This window comes from Pituophis catenifer, unplaced genomic scaffold (genome assembly GCF_029215685.1).
Source record: "Pituophis catenifer annectens isolate HBS135680 unplaced genomic scaffold, rPitCat1.0.hap2 SCAF_4, whole genome shotgun sequence".
Lineage (NCBI taxonomy): Eukaryota > Metazoa > Chordata > Lepidosauria > Squamata > Colubridae > Pituophis > Pituophis catenifer.
The window spans coordinates 131846702-131865655 of NW_027256884.1; the positions used below are offsets into that span (position 1 = coordinate 131846702).

Genomic DNA, 18954 nt, shown 5'->3' on the forward strand with positions numbered 1-18954 from the left:
GAGGATGGCTCCTTTTATATACAAGGGGCGGAGCCAGGAATGGGAGTGGTAAAATATGAGTACATTAAAGCTCAAGTAATAAGTTAACCCCTGATGTTCCATATATACATTATTTACACATTAGAGAATAAGGCATTTACATCTGACAAATCCCCCTCTAAATGCCGGTTCGTTATACAACACCAGTTACATTCAGATTCAGGACAATATAATACATATAATTTAGAAGTTAAATATTTGTGTTGTTTAGAAGGTAAGGGTTTTGTTAATATGTCAGCTAATTGTTCAGAAGTATCACAATGTATTGCTTTGATGAATCCGTCTTGAGATAGTTGTCTCACGTGCTTAAATTTTATATCAATATGCCTGGACCTTTGTCCAATTGCATCGGATCTAGAAATTTCAATGGCCGCTTTATTATCTTCATGCATAATAAATGGTAAAGTAGGTTTCTTCCAAACATCTGTGATCAAATCATTGAACCATACAAGGTTATTTGCAGCTTTAGACAAGCAAACATATTCTGCTTCTGTGGTAGAGGTGGCTACCAGTTCTTGTTTACCAGTATACCAGTAAACTGGACAATCGTTCAATAGAAAAACATAACCAGAGGTACTCTTTCTGCATGATGTATCACCAGCCCAATCTGCATCAGCATAACAAGTAATTTTTGGTTCTTTGTCATTATTGGGTTCCAATATTAAACAAAAATCTAATGTACTTTTCAGATATCTTAAAATTCTTTTGACAGCTTCCCAATGATACAAGGTTGGTTTGCTAACATATCTTGACAATAAATTGAGAGGTAATGCAATATCTGGCCTAGTCCAATTAGATATATAAAGGAGTGAACCTATAACTGATCTGTAAAATGTGTTGTCTTTAAACTCAGGGGAAGATTCATCATTGTTTCTAAGAAAATCAGTTTGCATAGGTGTGTCACATGTTTTGGCATTATTTAAGTTACATTTGTTTAGGAGTTCAATGATTTTATCTTTTTGAGTAAGTTTGAATCCCCTTTTTGTTTTGTTAATTTGTACACCAAGGTATTTATTCACTCTACCTAGTGATTTCAATGAGAAGTGTTCGTTTAACTTATTTACAAAGATTTCCCTGCTCTCTTTATGCTTTCCAATATATAAAATATCATCCACATAAATTAATACAAATTCAATATGATCATTACTCTTTTTTACAAAGAAACAGTTATCAGCAGTGGTGGCGTTGAAATCCATGGTCTTTAGTACTTTTACCAAACAATCGTACCATCTTTTGCCAGATTGCTTCAATCCGTACAGACTCTTATTTAGTAACCAAATTTCGTTCTTATTAGTGTATTGACTGTGTGGTGCTCTTACATATATTTCCTTATCTAATTTTGCATGTAAGTATGCAGTCTGTATGTCATATTGAAACACGTCTAGATTGAGTGCAGATGCTACTACTAGAGCTGTTTTGACACTCTCTGTTCTCACTGTGGGTGAATATGTGTCAGTATAGTCTTCTGGATATTTTTGTGCATAACCTTGTGCAACTAGTCTGGCCTTGTATAAGGTATTTCCTCCTTCTAAATTCTTAATTTTATAAATCCACCTGGTACCTATAATTGTTTTATCCTTAGGTGCGATCGCAGGTGTGAATACATTTAATCCTTGTAAACTTTTCATTTCTTTTTCCATAGCTAGTTCCCATTTTTCTCTTTCTTCACGGGGAAGTTTCAATACTTCCTCATATGTATTAGGTGTTATTTGTTCTCCATCCATATGCATAATATAATCTTTGTATTTATTTGGTATTTGGTTTCTATTATTTCTAATATTTCTTTCAGGTTTGCTATGGTTGTCATGCAAATATCTGGCTTCCTTTTTTGTTAATGTGTCTGTCTTTATTTTATGCTGACTATTTGTCCAAGTTTTGGTTTTGTTCTTACTTTTGTTAATATTTTGATTTTCTGTTGTTCCTTCCTCGCAAGATATATTATCTTTGCTTTTATTAGAAAAAATTTCATTAAGGTGCAACTTAGACCAATTGGCCTGCTCATGAAACACAGCTGTTCTGGATACTATAAATTTGTTATTATTATCGATGAATCTGTACCCTTTGGTTCCAGTTTCGTATCCCATGAATCTTAATCTCCTGGATACGTTTTCTCCCTTTCTCCTCAATTGTTTAGGTATGTGCACGTCTGCAGTAACTCCAAATATGTGCATGTGTGCTAATTTAGGTTTTCTATTGTACATCACCTCATATGGTGTCTTATTCACAATACTGGACCATGTTCTATTTTGAGTGTAATTTGAATAATGTAAGGCTTCTGACCAAAATTGTTTGCCTAAACCAGCATCTTCTAATGTGCATCTAATCATGGTTTGTAGTGTGGAGTTCTTTCTCTCTGCAATCCCATTTTGAAAGGCAGAAAATGGATTGGACGTGAAATGTAGCATCCCTCTATCCTTTAACCATTGGGAGAATTCTTTAGACATGAATTCACATCCCCTATCTGTCATAATTTGTTTTATTCTGATATTATGTTGTGTTTCTATGCGTTTGTAGAATTCCTTAAATTTCTGAAAGGTTTCATCCTTGTGCTTTAATGTGTAAACAAAACCATAGCGACTGTAATCATCCACTATTGTTAGGAAGTAACGTTTTCTATAGGTAATTGATGGAGTTAATGGACCAACTAAGTCCATATGTACCAAATCAAAAATATTGTTAGTTGATCTGTTAGATTTTTTTGGTCTAGGACTGGTTTTTAGTTTGGTGGATTTACATACTGAGCATTCTAAATAATTTTCACAATTTTTTATTTTTACACCTTCTGCGTGTTCAGTCATTTTTTGTACTACAGGAAAGCTTGCATGTCCTAACTTCCTATGTAAGATATGAGCACACTCATCATGAATTGGTTTACCTATTTTTGGTTTCTTCTCATTGTGTGTATTTTTGTTATCATGAGTTATTTTACATTCATCATTGTCACTGTTACTGACATTTTCATCATCTGCTTCAATACAATCTTCCATATTTGAATCAATGTTATGTAACCATCTTTCTTTGGTTATCAGATAGGGTAGACCCCCTTTTATCATCACAGTGCCTACATTTGTTTTGTTCTTTTCTATAGTTGCTTTCCCCTTTGAGAAAACTATATTGATGTCAGATTCTCTGCTTAGTTTTATAGCACTTAGTATGTTGTGAGGTATTTCTGGGATTAATAATACCCCCTCTATTTTCCCTAAACCAGGCAAGGTCACATTTCCTCTGCCTAACACTTGAACCTTTTCTTGATTAGCTACCTTTATCACAAACTTATCTTCTGTAAATGAAGATAATATACTTTTGTTATTAGTGGTGTGATTTGTTGCACCAGAATCAATAAGCCAATTATTGTTCTCATCTTGTTGTGTTTTGGTGCTGTCTTGTTTATTTAGCCCATTTAGTGACCCAGATTTTCTCTCTTTTGAATTTTCTCTACCCCCTCTACTTTCTCTGTAGTTTGGTGGGCTTCTATATTTGTGTCTATCTGTGGAAGATTGTCTGTAATTGTATTTGCTCCTATATTCTGGTCTATGTCTCTCCCTTGGGACTTTGGGACAGTCTCTTCTACTGTGTTCCCTGGATCCACAATTGTGGCATCTAAAGACCTCATTATATTTATCTTGAAAGACTACTTTCCTAAAAGATTTGTGTTCTGTTTGGTTACTGGAACGATTTTTTCTTGAATTGTCTTCTGCTATCAATTTGTTAGATAGACTTTCTATTGATAAATATCCCAAATTAATGGTATCTAAGTGTGACATAAAGCTATCCCATGATGGATCAAGTGAATTGATAATAACACTTTTCATAGTTTGATCTGAAATCACTTCCCCCCTCAATTGCAGCTCAGCTCTTATTTTGTTTAGATTTATCAAATGTTCACTTATAGAAACCCCTGGTTTCACTCTAGAAGAAAAGAAATCCTTAGACATTCTTGTGGTTGTGGCTACGCTATCGCTGTGAAATAGATTAAACATGCATTGAATTATTTCTGATACAGTTAGGTTTGGTTTGATGCTATGATACATTGCAGGAGACACGCTAGAAATTATTATGAAAAATGCTCTATGATGTAAACAGTCTATTTTTAAAGTCCAAGGTCTTCTTGGAGGACTAGTTATAAAGAATAGTAAATTTTCTTTCATAAAAATAACCTGAAGCTGTTGGTACCACTCTTGTAAATTAATGCCATCAACTCTAAGTTTTGGGAAGTCACTGGGTAAGTTCCCCACATTATTTTGTCCATTACTTACAACCTGAGGCAGTCCGTGGTCTCTCAAGTGCAGGAAATTACAGAACGGCATTGGGATGCTTGTAACGAGTCTGCGCGGTTCTCTGGCCAGTTCAAGTCTTTCGGGGCCGTCTACGTAGTTTTGCACATGCGCGTTGCTCATTTCTTCTTTGGCGCCGTTGTGGAAGGTTCTCTCCATTTCAGCTCTCTCGATCCGCTCCTCTTCAGATGAGTCGGTCTCTGGCTCGGTTTTTGGGGCTTTGGTGATGGCGGCGGTTCTTCTCTTTCTCTTGTGTGTGCTGGCACTCGATTCTGTCTGCGGTGTAGGACGGAATCGGCATGGCTCTCTGGGCTCGGGTGTCGTCGTTTTCGAAGTCAGGATGGGAGCGTGCAGGTCTTGAGTTGTCGGTTTGATTGCTTGCTTCTTCGTTGATGTCTTAGAAATTTTCAATCTTGGCCCAAAAGCAGCAAAAAGTGTTTTCATTGCTGACTCTACTTGAGACTTTGTTAAATCGTCTTCACTTTCTGATTTTGGTTCATCTGAAGAGTTTGAGACTTCTTTTTCACTTTCTTCGTCTGATAGCGTTTTTCGCGCCAGAAATTTTGAACTGAGCGTTTTGATTGGCTCTGCTTCACTCTCTTTTGAAGTTCGTTGAAACCAAGATGGCTGCCGTTCAAAATTTCGCGCGGGGTCACATCTTTTCTTTTTTACAACTATTTTCTCAGTAGTCATTTCACTCACAGTTTTTTGATCTTTGGGTTTTTCTTTAATGATGTTTTTCTCTCTCGCTGCTCCGCTGTTCCTCAGCATCTCCTGGAGGTCCGCGATGAGGCTTTCATCATTCTTTTGGCTTTTTAGTATTTTTAATATTTCTGACCTGAGTTCGTTATTTTCTATCTCGATTTCTTCCTGGTCGTTATTTTCACTCATCAGTTCTTCTTCTTCAGTGGTGTATTCTTCGGATTCTCTCGAAATCGCATTAGTGGATTCGTTGATCATCTCTTGATCAGTTTCTATTTCTTTGCTGTAGGCCCTGGTGTTGGGCCTATCTTTCTTGGACATTTTTAATTACTTATTGAGTCAATTAACCATCCTCTGCTACCAGCTTGTTGCAATATTTTCAGGATCAGACTCAATAAAGATAATAGAAATTATAGGTTTAAATATAATTCTCTTTAATCATAATAGGCATTCTATATTCGCTGAATATTCAAGATAGAAGCAAGGAAAATGGGGAGGATGGCTCCTTTTATATACAAGGGGCGGAGCCAGGAATGGGAGTGGTAAAATATGAATACATTAAAGCTCAAGTAATAAGTTAACCCCTGATGTTCCATATATACATTATTTACACATTAGAGAATAAGGCATTTACATCTGACAGTCGGCACCTGTAGGAGCGCAGCTTCCCCCCCCCCATGCCTTCAATAACCTGGGAAGGTGCGTCCCATGACCAGGCTAGGTGACTTTCTTGGGCCTCGAGGTTCCCACACAGGCGCAGCCCCACCCAATGAAAGGATCCACCAAGCAGTCGACCACGCCCGGGAGACAACTTCACCAAGAGTTCTGGGAGGGGGCAACGCTGGTGCCTCAAGCCCTCCTGTGGTCACCGGGCGCCGCAAAGAGGCTTAACGGGGGGGGGGGGGGCACCACGCAGGTTACAACCCTCCCGCCCCAAGATGCACAAGAGAAGGCTGGGTAGGCGGCAGGCGCAGAGCTCCTGTTCAGGTTGGGGCACGGAGCGTCGAGGATCAGCCGGAATTCATTTACAGGTAACGTGCAGCTCCGCAGCTCCCGCCTTGGCCAGGTAAACAGCACCTGTGTCAACACCGGCCGCGCGCTTCCGCTGTCCCGAGCAAACAGGACGTGCCTGGCAGGGCGGCCGCTGCTGGGAAACTCTCCTGCCTGACGGAAGGCCCCGGCAGCTGCGGCTGCTCTTAGCCCCCCCACCCCCAAAAAGAGAGGAAGGGGCGCCTCTGCGCGGGGACGGGATGGGTTGGCTAACCCCCGGATCCCGCCAAGCTGCCTTCTGCCTCGAGGTTTCCCCGCAGTCCCCAAGCACTCTGCACATGGCCCGTCCTGCCCCGACGAGCCGGACCTGGGAAAAGGGCTCCGTCCGCCACGCCTCCGCCACTCAGCTCAGCCGCCCGTCCCCCGCAGCAGGGCCAGCGAGCGCCGGTCGCCGTCAGGGGGCGCTCCGCCGGGACTCGCGGACTGCGCTGCTCAGAATCCGCTGCGGCGCCGAGGCTCCCGGAGTAGCCAGAGGCAGCCGAGCAGGCGGCGGCGGCGGCGGGTCCCGTACGGGGCTGCGCTCGCTGCGGCGACCCCGTCGGGATGGAGGGCCGGCGTGGCGGGAGCTGAGCGTCGCTCATGGACGGCCAGACGGAGCCTGCCGCGATGGAGGAGGCGCGGCTGCTCAACGCGTCGCTGCTCTGCCGGCCAGAGAACGGCTCCTCGCACAGCTCCTGGAACGGCACCGGCGGCGGCTGCGAGGCTTCCCACAGGTCCGGAGGTGAGGCTCCCCGCAGCCCCGGTCAGTTCCGCGCCCTCGAGGCAGCGCTGAGAACCCCACCGCTCGTCCCCGCCTCTGGCAGCTGGCCGGCCCCGACAGGCTTCCGCGGTGGGGCAGCAGCACCCGCCTCTCTCTTGGCCGCCCCGGTTCTGCTCTCCCCACTCGTCGAAGTGTCTCTGCGCATATGAAGAGCGCCGCCTCCTCCCCCCCCTCCACCCTTTGTCCGGGAATCGCGGGCCCGTCGGCCGCTGCGGATGGGCCCTCTGGCGCAGGGGAAGGGTTGGGGGCGGCCGAGAGGGGCAGCTCTGGACTCGCTGAGCTCCTGCCTGACGCTGCGGCTGACCCGAGACCTTTGGTGAACTGGGTTCTGACGTGCCGTGCCCGAACCGAGATGCCAGTCCTAGAGGAAGCCTGGCTGCTGCCAGCCAGGGCACAGACCGGCCTCCCTCTTAGCCCCCGAGCTTCTCCCCAGTCTGGGGCCTTTCGGGGGTCCCCCAAAGCCGAACAAGCAGGGAAGCCTTGGGTGTAAAAGCTCCTGAACCTGAACATGCCTGCCTCTCTCCCCACCCTCCGCTCTGCTTTCCATGGGTCCCTGCCTACCAGCATGCCTGGAGCAAGGCCTGGGGGCCACAGGTGGCAGGAGGGCAAGGCCAGGCACAAGACCCAGCTTCCTGCCTGGGGGGCAGGGGGGAAGGCACAGGCCAGATCTCCTTTCAGGGGTGGTCCTGGCCCAGGCTCTAACAGGGAGGAAGGGAGGCTTCTTGCTGGGTCGGCCTCTGCCCCCAGTGGGCACCCAGCCTGGCCCTCTGACCCTGCTCTGCCCCCCAGAGCTGGCCCTGGCAGTGCGGGTGCTGCTCTACTCGGTCATCTTCCTGCTGGGCCTGTGTGGGAACGCGCTGGTCATCGTGGTGCTGGCAGGCAACAAGCGTCTTCGGACCATCACCAACTCCTTCCTGCTCTCGCTGGCGTTGAGTGACCTGATGATGGCGCTCTTCTGCCTGCCCTTCACCTTCATCCCCAACCTGATGCACAACTTCATCTTCGGGAGGGTCGTCTGCAAGGCCGTGGCCTACCTGATGGGTGAGGGGGCTCGGCCTGTGTGGGTGGGGGGGTGTTCTTGGGGTCCCCTTGCCCCCTTGCCTGGCAGCTGCCCTGAGGCTGCAGGGCCTGTGCCCCCTTCCCCCTCTCCCTGGGAAAGAGCAGCAGGTGACCCGCCCAGTGCCACCTGACCTGCTCCCCTCCCCCTTCCCTCTCCCAGGGGTGTCGGTGAGTGTCTCCACCTTCAGCCTGGTGGCCATCGCCATCGAGCGCTACAGCGCCATCTGCAGGCCCTTGCAGTCCCGCGTGTGGCAGACCCGCTCCCATGCCTACCGGGTCATCGCCGCCACCTGGGTGCTCTCGGCGCTGCTGATGCTGCCCTACCCGGTTTACAGCACCACCCAGCCTATGCGCAACCAGCCCCACCACACCCAGTGCAGCCACAACTGGCCTGGGCACATCAGGCAGGCCTGGTAAGTGGGGGGGGGCAGACTGGACTGCGTGGGGGTAGAGCTGCCTCCAAGGGCTCCTCCATCTGCTTCCCCATAGCCCACGCTGCCTGGCCAGGAGGGCTGGTCTACTCCCCTGGAGCCCCAGCTGGCCTTTGGAGGCAGCTCCTGGGGGCCTGGTCGGATTGAGCCCCCTTGGCATCGGGGCCATGAGCTGAGCAGGCAGACTCAGAGGAGAACTGCCAGGGGAGGCCCAGCCTTTGCCAGGGTCCCTTCTCTGGCCAAGCCCCGTTTAGGACCAGCAAGGACCACGGCAGCCACCAGCAGCAGCCTTCAATGGTTGGGGACGAAGACCTTCCGTCGTTTGCTTTTCATGCAGATCCAGCACCGGGGGGGGGGGGGGGTTGGGGGTTGATGGTTAGGTTGGAAGGTGCCTTAAGCTGCATTTCTTCCTCCTGAATGAGGAACCAAGCCTGTGTTTTAGGCTGGGTCGCCTCTGGCACCGTTTGGTCTGGCACCCCGTGGCCAATGTCCCTGCATCAACCCTGCAGTGTCTGGCATCCGTTAGGAGGTGGGGCAGCTTCTGCATTGAAACTGAAGGCTGCGACTTTGTATGAAATGTGATCTCTGTGTGTGTGTGTGTGTGTCTGTTGGCCTCAGGACCACCCTTAGCTCTGCACAGCCCAGGAGCCAGAGGGAGGGGCCGGTGCTGGGGGTGGGCAGGATCTGAGCATTTATCCTGAGGTTTGCAAGGGCTTCCCACTCACATTCCTTGGGAAATGAGGCTGGGGGCAAGGAAAGGCAACAGTTAAGAGCAAGGAGGACTTCACGTGCGAGATCCGGTTGTTTCGATCTCTTTGCATGGCTCTCTCAAGGGCCAGCAACACTCGGGACCCCTCCAGGAGGAGAGAGATGCGGCAGGTGGCAGAGGAGGGTTTGGCCTGGGGAGAGGCACTGACCGACTGGTCAGGACTGGAATCTGGCTGTCCTCTGAGCACAAAGCACTTTGAGGAGGGGGGGGGCTTCTCTGTCTCCTGGCTTTAGCATGTGCTTTTGATGTGCACCTGGGTGACGAGGGAGAATGACAGCAGAGGAGCCCAAATTGGACAAATGTCAACAGCCTCATCCACAGGATTTAAACATTCAGAAGGACGCAAGTCAAAGAGCTCTTTGACAGGCTGATGTCACCAGAGACGGTCTCACTGGGCTGGGCTCCATCTTCACCTCTTCTGGCCTTGAACCGTTCCCCCCTGAGGAAGGGCTCCCTTGGGGACCCAGCCAGCCAGCCAGCCAGCCAGCCGTGGTGGTCTGGAGAGGGTGACCCCGTGGGCAGGGGCACCATTGGTGCTTGCCTGGGAGTGCCAGCAAGAGATGAAGATAGCCAAGCGTGGGAGACGTGTTAAGTGCGTGAAGCAAGAGGGGAGAGGGCTTGACCTCAGGTTCATCTTCCACCCACCTGGCCTTTGGGGGGTCCCAGCCTAGAAAAGACCCTGCATAAATCTTAGACCAGGCCCAGCAGTTCCTTTGGCACCACTTGCTAAGCCTGAAGGGTTTTAATCCAGGCTGTGTGTTTATCTAATATCTTCTGCAAATCCACCTTTTCCGTTGGTTTAGGACCACGTGTGTTACTACTTGGTGGCAGTGGTTCAGTTGGTGCAGATGAAGGGGGCTGTTGCGGCTCTCCCCTTCTTTCCTTCCTTCCTTCCTTCCTTCCTTCCTTCCTTCCTTCTCTGCTAGGTACCTGCTGCTGCTCATCATACTCTTCCTTGTCCCGGGGCTGGTCATGATCGTGGCTTATGGATTGATCTCCTCCGAGCTCTACAGGGGGATCCAGTTTGAGATGGATCTCTCCCGTGAGGCCAAAGGTGGGTATCGGGTGAAGGAGGCTGGAAACAGGTTCCCTTTGGGGTGATCTCTGGGTGCCATGAGAAAGCAAGGATCTGGAGGATGAATCTCAAGTTGGAGAAGGTTGCCCTCATCCTTAAACGGACTTATGACTGCCATGGAACCTGCCCATAATAGCCATCATGGGGCAGACCCAAGTTTATGACCTTTTTTCGGTTGTAACCGAATGTGGCGGCCACTGTGGTCAAAAGGGGCACTGGAGTTATTTAAAAAAACACTGGGTCTGTCTCAAATGGTCTGGGGTCTCCTGCTTGAGCAGGGGGTTCCCTGCAAGGTCTTCCAATTCTGTTATCCTGTTTCTGTTCTGTTTGGCAAGCTGAGGCATTTTATTGGGCAAAGCAGCAGGAATTGTGCACCTGGGCTGGGGATAGATACCAGTTTAGATGATCGTGGGGATCTAGTAGATATAATATACCTTTATTTCAACACAGCTTTCAGCCTAGCTTCTCAATTTTGTAGGCAAGCAAAAATAAAGGTCGGGTCCAAGGAAAGACAGTGAGGTGGACCCATAGCTTAGCTGAACAATTGCACACAGCCGACATGGCTTTCAGGTCCCATCCTGCTGTGCCCTTTTATAAACAGCTTAGATAAACCCATAAAGTGACCCCCATCAAATCTGAGGCCACCGTGGGACCAAATCCTTATTAAAAAAAGCGAATCCGGATCCGCTTCAAGGTGCTGGTATTGGCCCATAAAGGCCTACATGGCTGAGGTCCGGGGAATTTGCAGGACCATCTCCTGCCTGTTTCCCACCGTCCTGTCCGCTCCCGTAGGGTTGCTCTCCTCAGGGTACCATCGACCAGGCAATGCCATCTGGCGACGTCCAGGGGAAGGGCGTTCTCCGTGGGCGCCCCTACCCTCTGGAACAACCTACCCACCGACAGCCCCGGATCTCCGCTCCTTCCGTCGAGGCCTGAAGACTTGGTTATTCCAACAAATGGGCTGATTCTGATCCTTGGGTTTTTAGTATTTATTATTTTAATCTGGTTTTAGTGGGTTTTTATTATTGTATGTTATTAATTCTGTGTTCGCCGCCCTGAGTCCTTCAGGAGAAGGGCGGCATATAAATTCTGTAAAATAAAGAAATAAATAAAATAAAATCAATCAATCAATCAATATTTAAGCCATTCTTGGCAGGTTTGATTGCTGGACCAAAACCGAGGAGATAAAATTCAGGACATAAAAAGCGAATGCTTCCATTTATGCTCAACCAACCCCTCCCCCCCCAAAAAAAGCTCAAAACTCCAGGCTTTTTGGCAGCAGTAAGTGAAAAATGACTCTTAAGTGGGTCACAAGTGGCATGTCAATTGCGGAGAGCAACATTCACAGCAGCCCCTGGAGGGTCCAGCTGCATGAACAGGACTGAATAGGAGGCGAGAAGGAGAAGCCGCTTGCTCTGCCTTCAAGGTGGGAAAGTGCTCAAGGACAGAGGGAGAGCAAATGGCTGACGCTCTTTCTGCCAAGGAGGCAAATGGGGGCGTCATTCTCCATAACACAGACAAGGATGGTGGAGCCGCTGCTCCTTTTGGGGTGCAGTCCCGGAAACCTCCCGGGCTCCCCCTTGTCCTGGGACAGCCAGCTCGGCCTCCCTGCTCAGCCTCTCCTGCTCTTGCAGGAGCGGGAGAGGGTCCCTGTTCAGGCGTCTGCTCCCTCCCCAGCAATCACCATTTGGCCCCCTTTCCTAGAGCACCCCCAAACAGAATCACGGGCACTGCCAGCAGGGAAAGATTGCGGGCACTGAATGTCAGGAGGATACGGTGTTCTGCTTGCCCCCCTTCTGACAGGCACCCTAGGCCCAATCCCCCAAAGGCTCCGAGGAGCCGAGCATCCCCCACAAGGTGTCTCTCTGTCTCTGCCTCCCTCAGGTCAGCAGAACGGGGCCACCATGGAGCTCCTGGCCTCTTGCGACGAGGGCGACGGCTGCTACGTCCAGGTGCCCTGGCCCACCGAGAGCCCGATGGAGCTGCCGGCCTTGAGCCCGGAGGACGGCGCCAAGCGGGAGCGGGCACGTGTCAACAGCTCAGAGGCCAAGCTGCTGGCCAAGAAGCGGGTCATCCGGATGCTGGTGGTGATCGTGGCACTCTTCTTTGGGTGCTGGCTGCCCATCTTCATGGCCAACACCTGGCAGGCTTTCTACCCCAAGGCCGCCCAGCGCGCCCTCTCAGGAACCCCCATCTCCTTCATCCACCTGCTGTGCTACTGCTCCACCTGCGTCAACCCCTTCATCTACTGCTTCACGAACAAGCGTTTCCGCCAGGCCTTCGCCACCACGTTCACCTGCCGCGCCATGCCCTGCTGGTCCCGGCCACGCCGTGCCCCCGAGGAGGAGGCCACTGCCACCAGGACCTCCTTCTCCAAGTTCAGCTACACCACAGTCAGCAGCATAGCCCCACCCGAGCACTGAGGCTCTCCTGCCCGGCCCCACGTCCAGGAGACCCTCAGGGCCATGCCTGGGCCAAACCCCACGGCCTTTCCTTCCTCCCCTGCCTGCCGGCCCCTTGCCAACCCCAGGCTGAGGAGGAGATTCCACGGGCCCAAAAACCTGGGAGGGAGCAGGTCTGTTGAAGGGGGGGAGGTTAATGGGTGGACAAAGCTGTTTTCTTGCCTATCTCCCTGGCCCTCTCCCGTACAGACACCCCTTCTCTTCCCTGGGAATCACCCCTGCTCTGAAGGTATTAATTGCTATGCTTCATTCCCCCCCCCCAATTCCCCAACTGAGGGGTGTAAAATTGGAGAGGGGGTCCAGCTTGTGGAGTCCAGCAAGGCCTCAGTGCTCCCCGGGGCAAGAGGTGAAGCTGAATCAACCATGAGTTCCACAGGTTGGGGGAGTTAACAGCCCCATAAGCACTGGCCTGCCTCACAGGGCTGTTGTCGCCAATCTGGAGAAGGAGCAGCAATGTCTTTGCCTAGAGGATTTCCTCTCCCCCAGCCCTCCTTCCTGGACACCCCTTCACACCTGCTTTGAATAGCTGTGTGCCACTGCCTCTACCCCGCCCCCAACTGAGGAGTCTGGCTAGGGGTTCTGGGGGTCCCTCTGTTCACCAGCGGTAGAACCCCTCATGTCAGTTTGGTGGGGGCGAATGGGGGCCTTTTCTGTAGCTTTCTGTGCAATAAAATTCTTGAAATGGCACTGCTGCCAACGCAGATGGAACCGGCTGATCTGGGTCTCTGGCACAGACTGAGCCTGGGGGGAGGGGGCTCCCTTCTGTCCTCCCCTCCCCCACTTACTCCCCCCTTCTGCACTGTTGCTTGCAAACACTCACTGCCAGTGTCTGAGTCACCCTGTTGCAGAGGGACAGGAGAAAAAGCAGGGCCCCACTCCCTGCACGCCCACAGGCTCCCTCCCCCCAAGCCTAGAAGATGGAGCTGCTTCTCCTGGCCAGTGCTGTGGGGGGGCAGCCCTCGGCCACAAGGCTGCCCAACCAAATCCCCAAGGCCAAGAAGGGCAGATCGAGGGGGCTGCCACCACCTGCTATCATCCCCCCCCCCCGCCCTTTGGAAGAGAGACGCCGGGGGCAGAAGGTGGCCGGCTCCAGTGCTGGAGCCCAGTACTGCCCCCCCTCCCCCTCTGGGTGGGCGCATTGAATCGGCCTTGTTGGGCTGGTAGCCACGGAAGGTAAGCAGCCTGAAGAAAGAGGCAGTGGTCGGGAAGGAAGCAGGGCTAGGGCCGCTAAAGGAGGGGAAATTGCCCGCAGTGGGTTTGTCTATGACCAGGCATTGCCTGTTAACTGGCCTGGCTGTGGCAGCTTCAGGGGGCACATAAGGAAGCTGGTTCACCAGGTAGAGCAGTTCAGAAGAGAAGGCAAAGGGGGGGGCTCTTTGACTCCAGCAGAGAAGGAGGGAGATGGAATCAGCAGTCCAGGCACCCGGTTTATTTCCCCTTCTGAAGATGACAGGAATTGTGCACAGATGGCACCGATGCAGCCTGACATGCCCACCCCACTGCTGGCAAAGCGACGGTGAAGGGCCAGAGGCAAAACCTTAGATGCAGGGAGGAAAGAAGGACCCAGAGGCTGGGGATGATGGGGTTGGAGCAGTGTTGGAATTCAGTTTTTTTTTACAACCAGTTCTGTGGGCATGCCTTGGTGGGCATGATGTGGCTTGGTGGGCGTGGCAGGGGAAGGATACTGCAAAATCTCCATTCCTACCCCACTCTGGGCCAGCCAGAGGTGGTATTCGCGGGTTCTCTGAACTACTCAAAAAAAATATTTTTTTTTTTTAATTTGATTTATATGCTGCCCTTCTTCGGAGACTCAGGGCGGCTTACAGTGCATTAAGCAATAGCCTTCATACTTTTGTATATTTATACAAAGTCAGCTTATTGCCCCCACAAACTGGGTCCTCATTTAACCTACCTTAGAAAGGATGGAAGGCTGAGTCAACCTTGAGCCTTGGAGAGATTCGAACCAGCAGTAAATTGCAGGCAGCTGTGTTAATAACAGGGTGCTTTAAACCACTGTAGTACCAAGGCTCCAAATTTCCGCTACCGGTTCTCCAGAACCTGCTAAATAGCACCCCTGGGTTGGAGGCTCCCTCCTGGAAGCTATCACTCAGGCAGTCTATCAGGTGAGGTGCCTGCCTTCCTGGGCATTCAGCAGAGGTGGTATTCAGCCAGTTCGCGCGAACCATTGGTGGAAATTTGCCCAAGGTCGCCAAACCGGTAGTGATGGCCAGCTGGCCACACCCCTGAATTGTCCCCGGTCCCCTGATTGCCGCTCGCTCGCACCACCTGGCATATTCATCGCCGCCGTGTTCTTCATGCACGCGCGTCCCATTGCCTTACAAGTCCAATGGGCTGTGCATGTGCAAAGAACATGGCAGTGATGGCAGCAGCTTTTTCTGTCACCTCTGGTATTTTTCGATGGCCTGTGGCCAGTCACCACCACCTCTTTAACAGCCACTTTCCAGCAGCGGTGGCTGGCTGGGAGCCGCCAAAAAGTCTGTTCAGGTTGCCTTCCGGCCTCTGGACCAGCCGCCATGGAAGGTAAGCAGCCTGAACAAAGAGGCGGTGGTCAGGAAGGAAGCAGGGCTAGGGCCGGGGCCACTAAAGGAGGGGAAACGGGGGTGACTGGCAAAGGGAGGGTGGGGGTAGATAGGTGGAAATTCCAAACATTTTCCTACCTTCTGTGGGCGTGGCTTGGTGGTGGGGTCATGTGACTGAATGGGCATGGGCGTGAATGATGTCAAGTTGGCCACGCCCACTCAGTCACATGCTCCCCACCCACCTAGCCACGCCCACTGAACCGGTAGCGAAAATTTTTGAAACCCACCACTGGCATCCAGCTGTCATTTGACAGAAGGGAGTGGCCCTTTCCTGCTGATCCTCCCAGGAACAGACATTGCAAGGAGCACTGAAGGGCTGGGCAGGAGGAAAGCCTGGAGAGATGGGGCATTTGGAAAGGAAGGGGGAGGGGGACGAGTCCTGAGGGTGAAGAGCAGAGGGGAGGGCAGCCCTTGGCAAGGAAGGGTTTAAGCTGAATCCTGTAATGGAGGGAGAAGGGAGCCTGGAGAAGACCAAGTCTGGGGCTGTGTTTTGAGTGGTGGGACGGGTGGAGGCATCCAGAGACAGGCCTGTAAATACAGGACAAGAACAGTCCAGCTGCGTGTCCCAGGGATGCCGAACTCTCTACACAAGTGCATAGGAGGGAAACAAAAGAGAAATGTCAGTGCAGAGAGGCAAACACAATTTCGTATTCCTGGAGCACAAGGGTTAGAGGGCAGAACTTACTCAGAAACGAGGTAACATAACTGGTGTGAATCTGGGCTTGCTCCCTGTTTATAGCCCATAGCTTGCCCTGCCAGTGTTGGTGGCGTGTGGTCTTCTCCTTGGCAGTTCCTTGATTACAGTGTTTTCTGCGTGATTGTTTGTCTGGAGTTAATCCCTGCTTATTTGGTGGTTGTTTGGAGAAATGTTTTCTAGTATTTTTGTTTTCTTCACAGCTTTTTACTGACCTTTTGACTGGGGTGTAAATATGGTTTATGTGTCTATTAATGGCTGATGCGTCTGAGTTCTGAGCCTCCAGAAATTCCCAAGCATTTTTGTCCATGTGTTATAAGATTAAGGAGTTTGATCATCCTTAATCTCATTCATCATCTTTAATCTCTTTCATCATTCTTAATCTCACAACAGACAGACACAGCCAACCAGAGTTTCAGCCAGTAAACTGTGAGCATCCTAGACCATGCAAAATCCAGACATGCTAAGAAGATATTCTTGTTTCTTGCCAGAACGCATCCTCTCCACACTCACTAGCACTGATGATGTTCCCTAGTTGGGTAATGAAACGTCTGCAGGAAAACAACCAAGTTGAGAGAGCACCAAGGACCCCTCAGTTGTCGTCGTCCTCCTCCTCCTCCTCCCTACTCACCCAAGAGGATGAGGTGTTATGTACTAGGGGGAAAGGGAGGAGGCAGCGCCCGCTGCTGTATGAAGCTGAACCGAGGGTCTGGCTCTTGTTTTAAAAAGGCTGATACCAGTCAGGATTCAGGCCAGAGCATGAGATGGAAGCGGCATTAATTATCCATGGGGTGATTTAGGGCAGGCGTGGGTGGGCAGCGCAGCCCTTTCCCCTCTGGTGGAACTCACAGCCACCCTCAGTCCTGGTGGCCTTCTGGGCTGCCTTCAGGAGTTTGGGGGGCCGGGAGCAGTTTTTAGTTCCAGCTGGGCAGAGAAGAGTTTGAGCCTTTGGCAGTGCCAGGGGGCGGGAGGGGGGGGTCTGGCCTCCCCTCATCTCTTTTCAGCAATACATGAAGCTGCTGGGAAAGGCCATTGCTTGGCTTCAGTTGAGGCCCCAGTCCTGGAATGAGAGAGAGGCTGGCTACTCCTCCCCTTGTCTCCCCTCTTTTGGACGACTTCACTTCACTCTGGACTGACCCTGAACATTTCCCCAAGCAGCTATGATGGGTGCAAAATGCAGGTGCTCCCCCTGCTGGCTGCTAGAGGACAGCACGGACTGGATGAAGGACCAGAGAGGACCAATCCAGCCTTCACGGGAATGCTCATGGAGCTCCACATCTCTTGGATTGTGCAGATGAACCGAAGCATTTCCCAAAATATCTGGATGGCCCTGACTTGCTGGCTTTTCCTAAGGCGATCATGACCTGGTGGCTCCATCAGACCTTTGGGCCTCAGGGTTCCGTGTCCAGTGGCTTGATTTGCCCTTGCTACAAATAGGCCGTGGCATATGATTGGTTGGTTGTGGTTGTGATTCCTTCTTCAATTAATTGAGTAGTGTTGTTGTTTTTTGGCTTCAATTAGAGTTGCCATAGCAAGATGGCAGCCGTACTCATCGCTGAATTAAATAAAATGCATAAAAATAAGTCAGAAATCCCTATTCATGAAAAAGATATAAGTGGGGAAAGGAGGAATTAAAGCCAAATTCACCCAGGGCAGGCCTGGGTGAGAGAGAGAGAGAGAGAGAGAGGCTGGGAGGGTTACCTAGAGGAAGGAGACCTCCTGGGTTTCAGGGAGAGACCCTCCCAGATGACAGGGGCCAGTCCAGAGAACCCCTGTCCCCCAGGGACACCAGCTGGCCCTCTGCCAATCACAGCAGGAACGTTGGACCAGGAATGTAGTAACGAAAGCAGCTCATCAAATGCCTGGATCCAGATTCTGTTCTGGGCAAACCTCCTGTGGGGTACTGAATTCACTTCTGGGTGTGTGGTTCAGAAAGGACAGTTACGAACTGGAGCAGGTGCAGAGGAAGGTTCCCAAGACCTACGACATACAATATCTGGAGACATTTACCCCACAGAAGAAACAATTGCCTGGAGACATGATGTCAGCCCTACAAGGTCAACCTGACCAGAGAATGCCTTCTAATCCAGGGCTTTATTTTATATAAAGCTATGGTAACAGATTCTTGCATGCTGAATGTGCTTCATTTTGTGTGAACCAGGGAGGGCTTCCCTGAGATGATTCCATACCTTATCCTTGGCCTGGGCTCGGGGTCCTCTTATCTGACCATTGCTATGGTAGCGAATCTTCCTCCTGGCCCTCCAGGCCAGCCCCTCCCTCCACATTTTACATAAGATGGTACATAAGATAGCCAAAATGTAGAGAATAGGGAGCGGCTTCTCCTTCCTTGTTCCAGAAAGGAAGAGCAGAACTGGCCAGTTGAAACCACAGGAAAAGAGGCTTGGTTTGGACGACACCAGGAAATTCCTGAGTTGTCAACCTGTGGAACAGGCACTTACAAGAAGACCGAGTTCTCCCCCGAAGTCTTCAGAGCCTTTTTAGAAGATCCTGCACTGAGGATGATTTCAGGATCCAGATCTAGGATTCTACCATCTCGGGGAGGGGGGGCCTTCCTTCATCTTCTGGACTAGGCTCTGCAGGGCTGGAGAAAGTGCTTGGGGGTTTCAAGAGCTTCTGATGACACTCAGCTGTACATCTCCACCCCGGACCACCCCAATGATGCCCTTGAAGTGATGTCCCGGTGCCTGGAGGCTGTACGGATCTGGATGGGGAGAAACAGACTAAAGCTCAACCCATCCAAGACCGAGTGGCTGTGGTTTCCAACATCCCGATATAGTCAGTTGGTGCCATCACTGACTATTGGGGGCAAGTCGTTGGCCCCCACAGAGAGGACTCGCAACTTGGTGTCCTCTTGGACTCACAACTGTCTTTAGAAGAGCACTTGACGGCTGTGGCCGGGAGGGCATTTTATCAGGTTCGCCTGATTCGCCAGTTGCATCCCTTTCTGGATTGAGACTCGTTAAATACGGTCACTCATGCCCTCGTCACTTCCCGCCTGGACTACTGCAATGCTCTCTA

The 18954-nt window shown here is 50.7% G+C and overlaps 1 protein-coding gene across 1 annotated transcript; it reads left to right on the forward strand.

Annotated features, from left to right (window-relative positions):
• The first annotated feature begins 6644 nt into the window (after nucleotides 1-6644).
• Nucleotides 6645-12582, forward strand: CCKBR (cholecystokinin B receptor). The gene is made up of 5 exons (XM_070944165.1): nucleotides 6645-6786; nucleotides 7615-7866; nucleotides 8045-8297; nucleotides 10011-10138; nucleotides 12044-12582. Exons 1-5 carry the CDS (start codon nucleotides 6645-6647, stop codon nucleotides 12580-12582), a joined length of 1314 nt encoding a protein of 437 aa, XP_070800266.1.
• Nucleotides 12583-18954: the final 6372 nt, after the last annotated feature.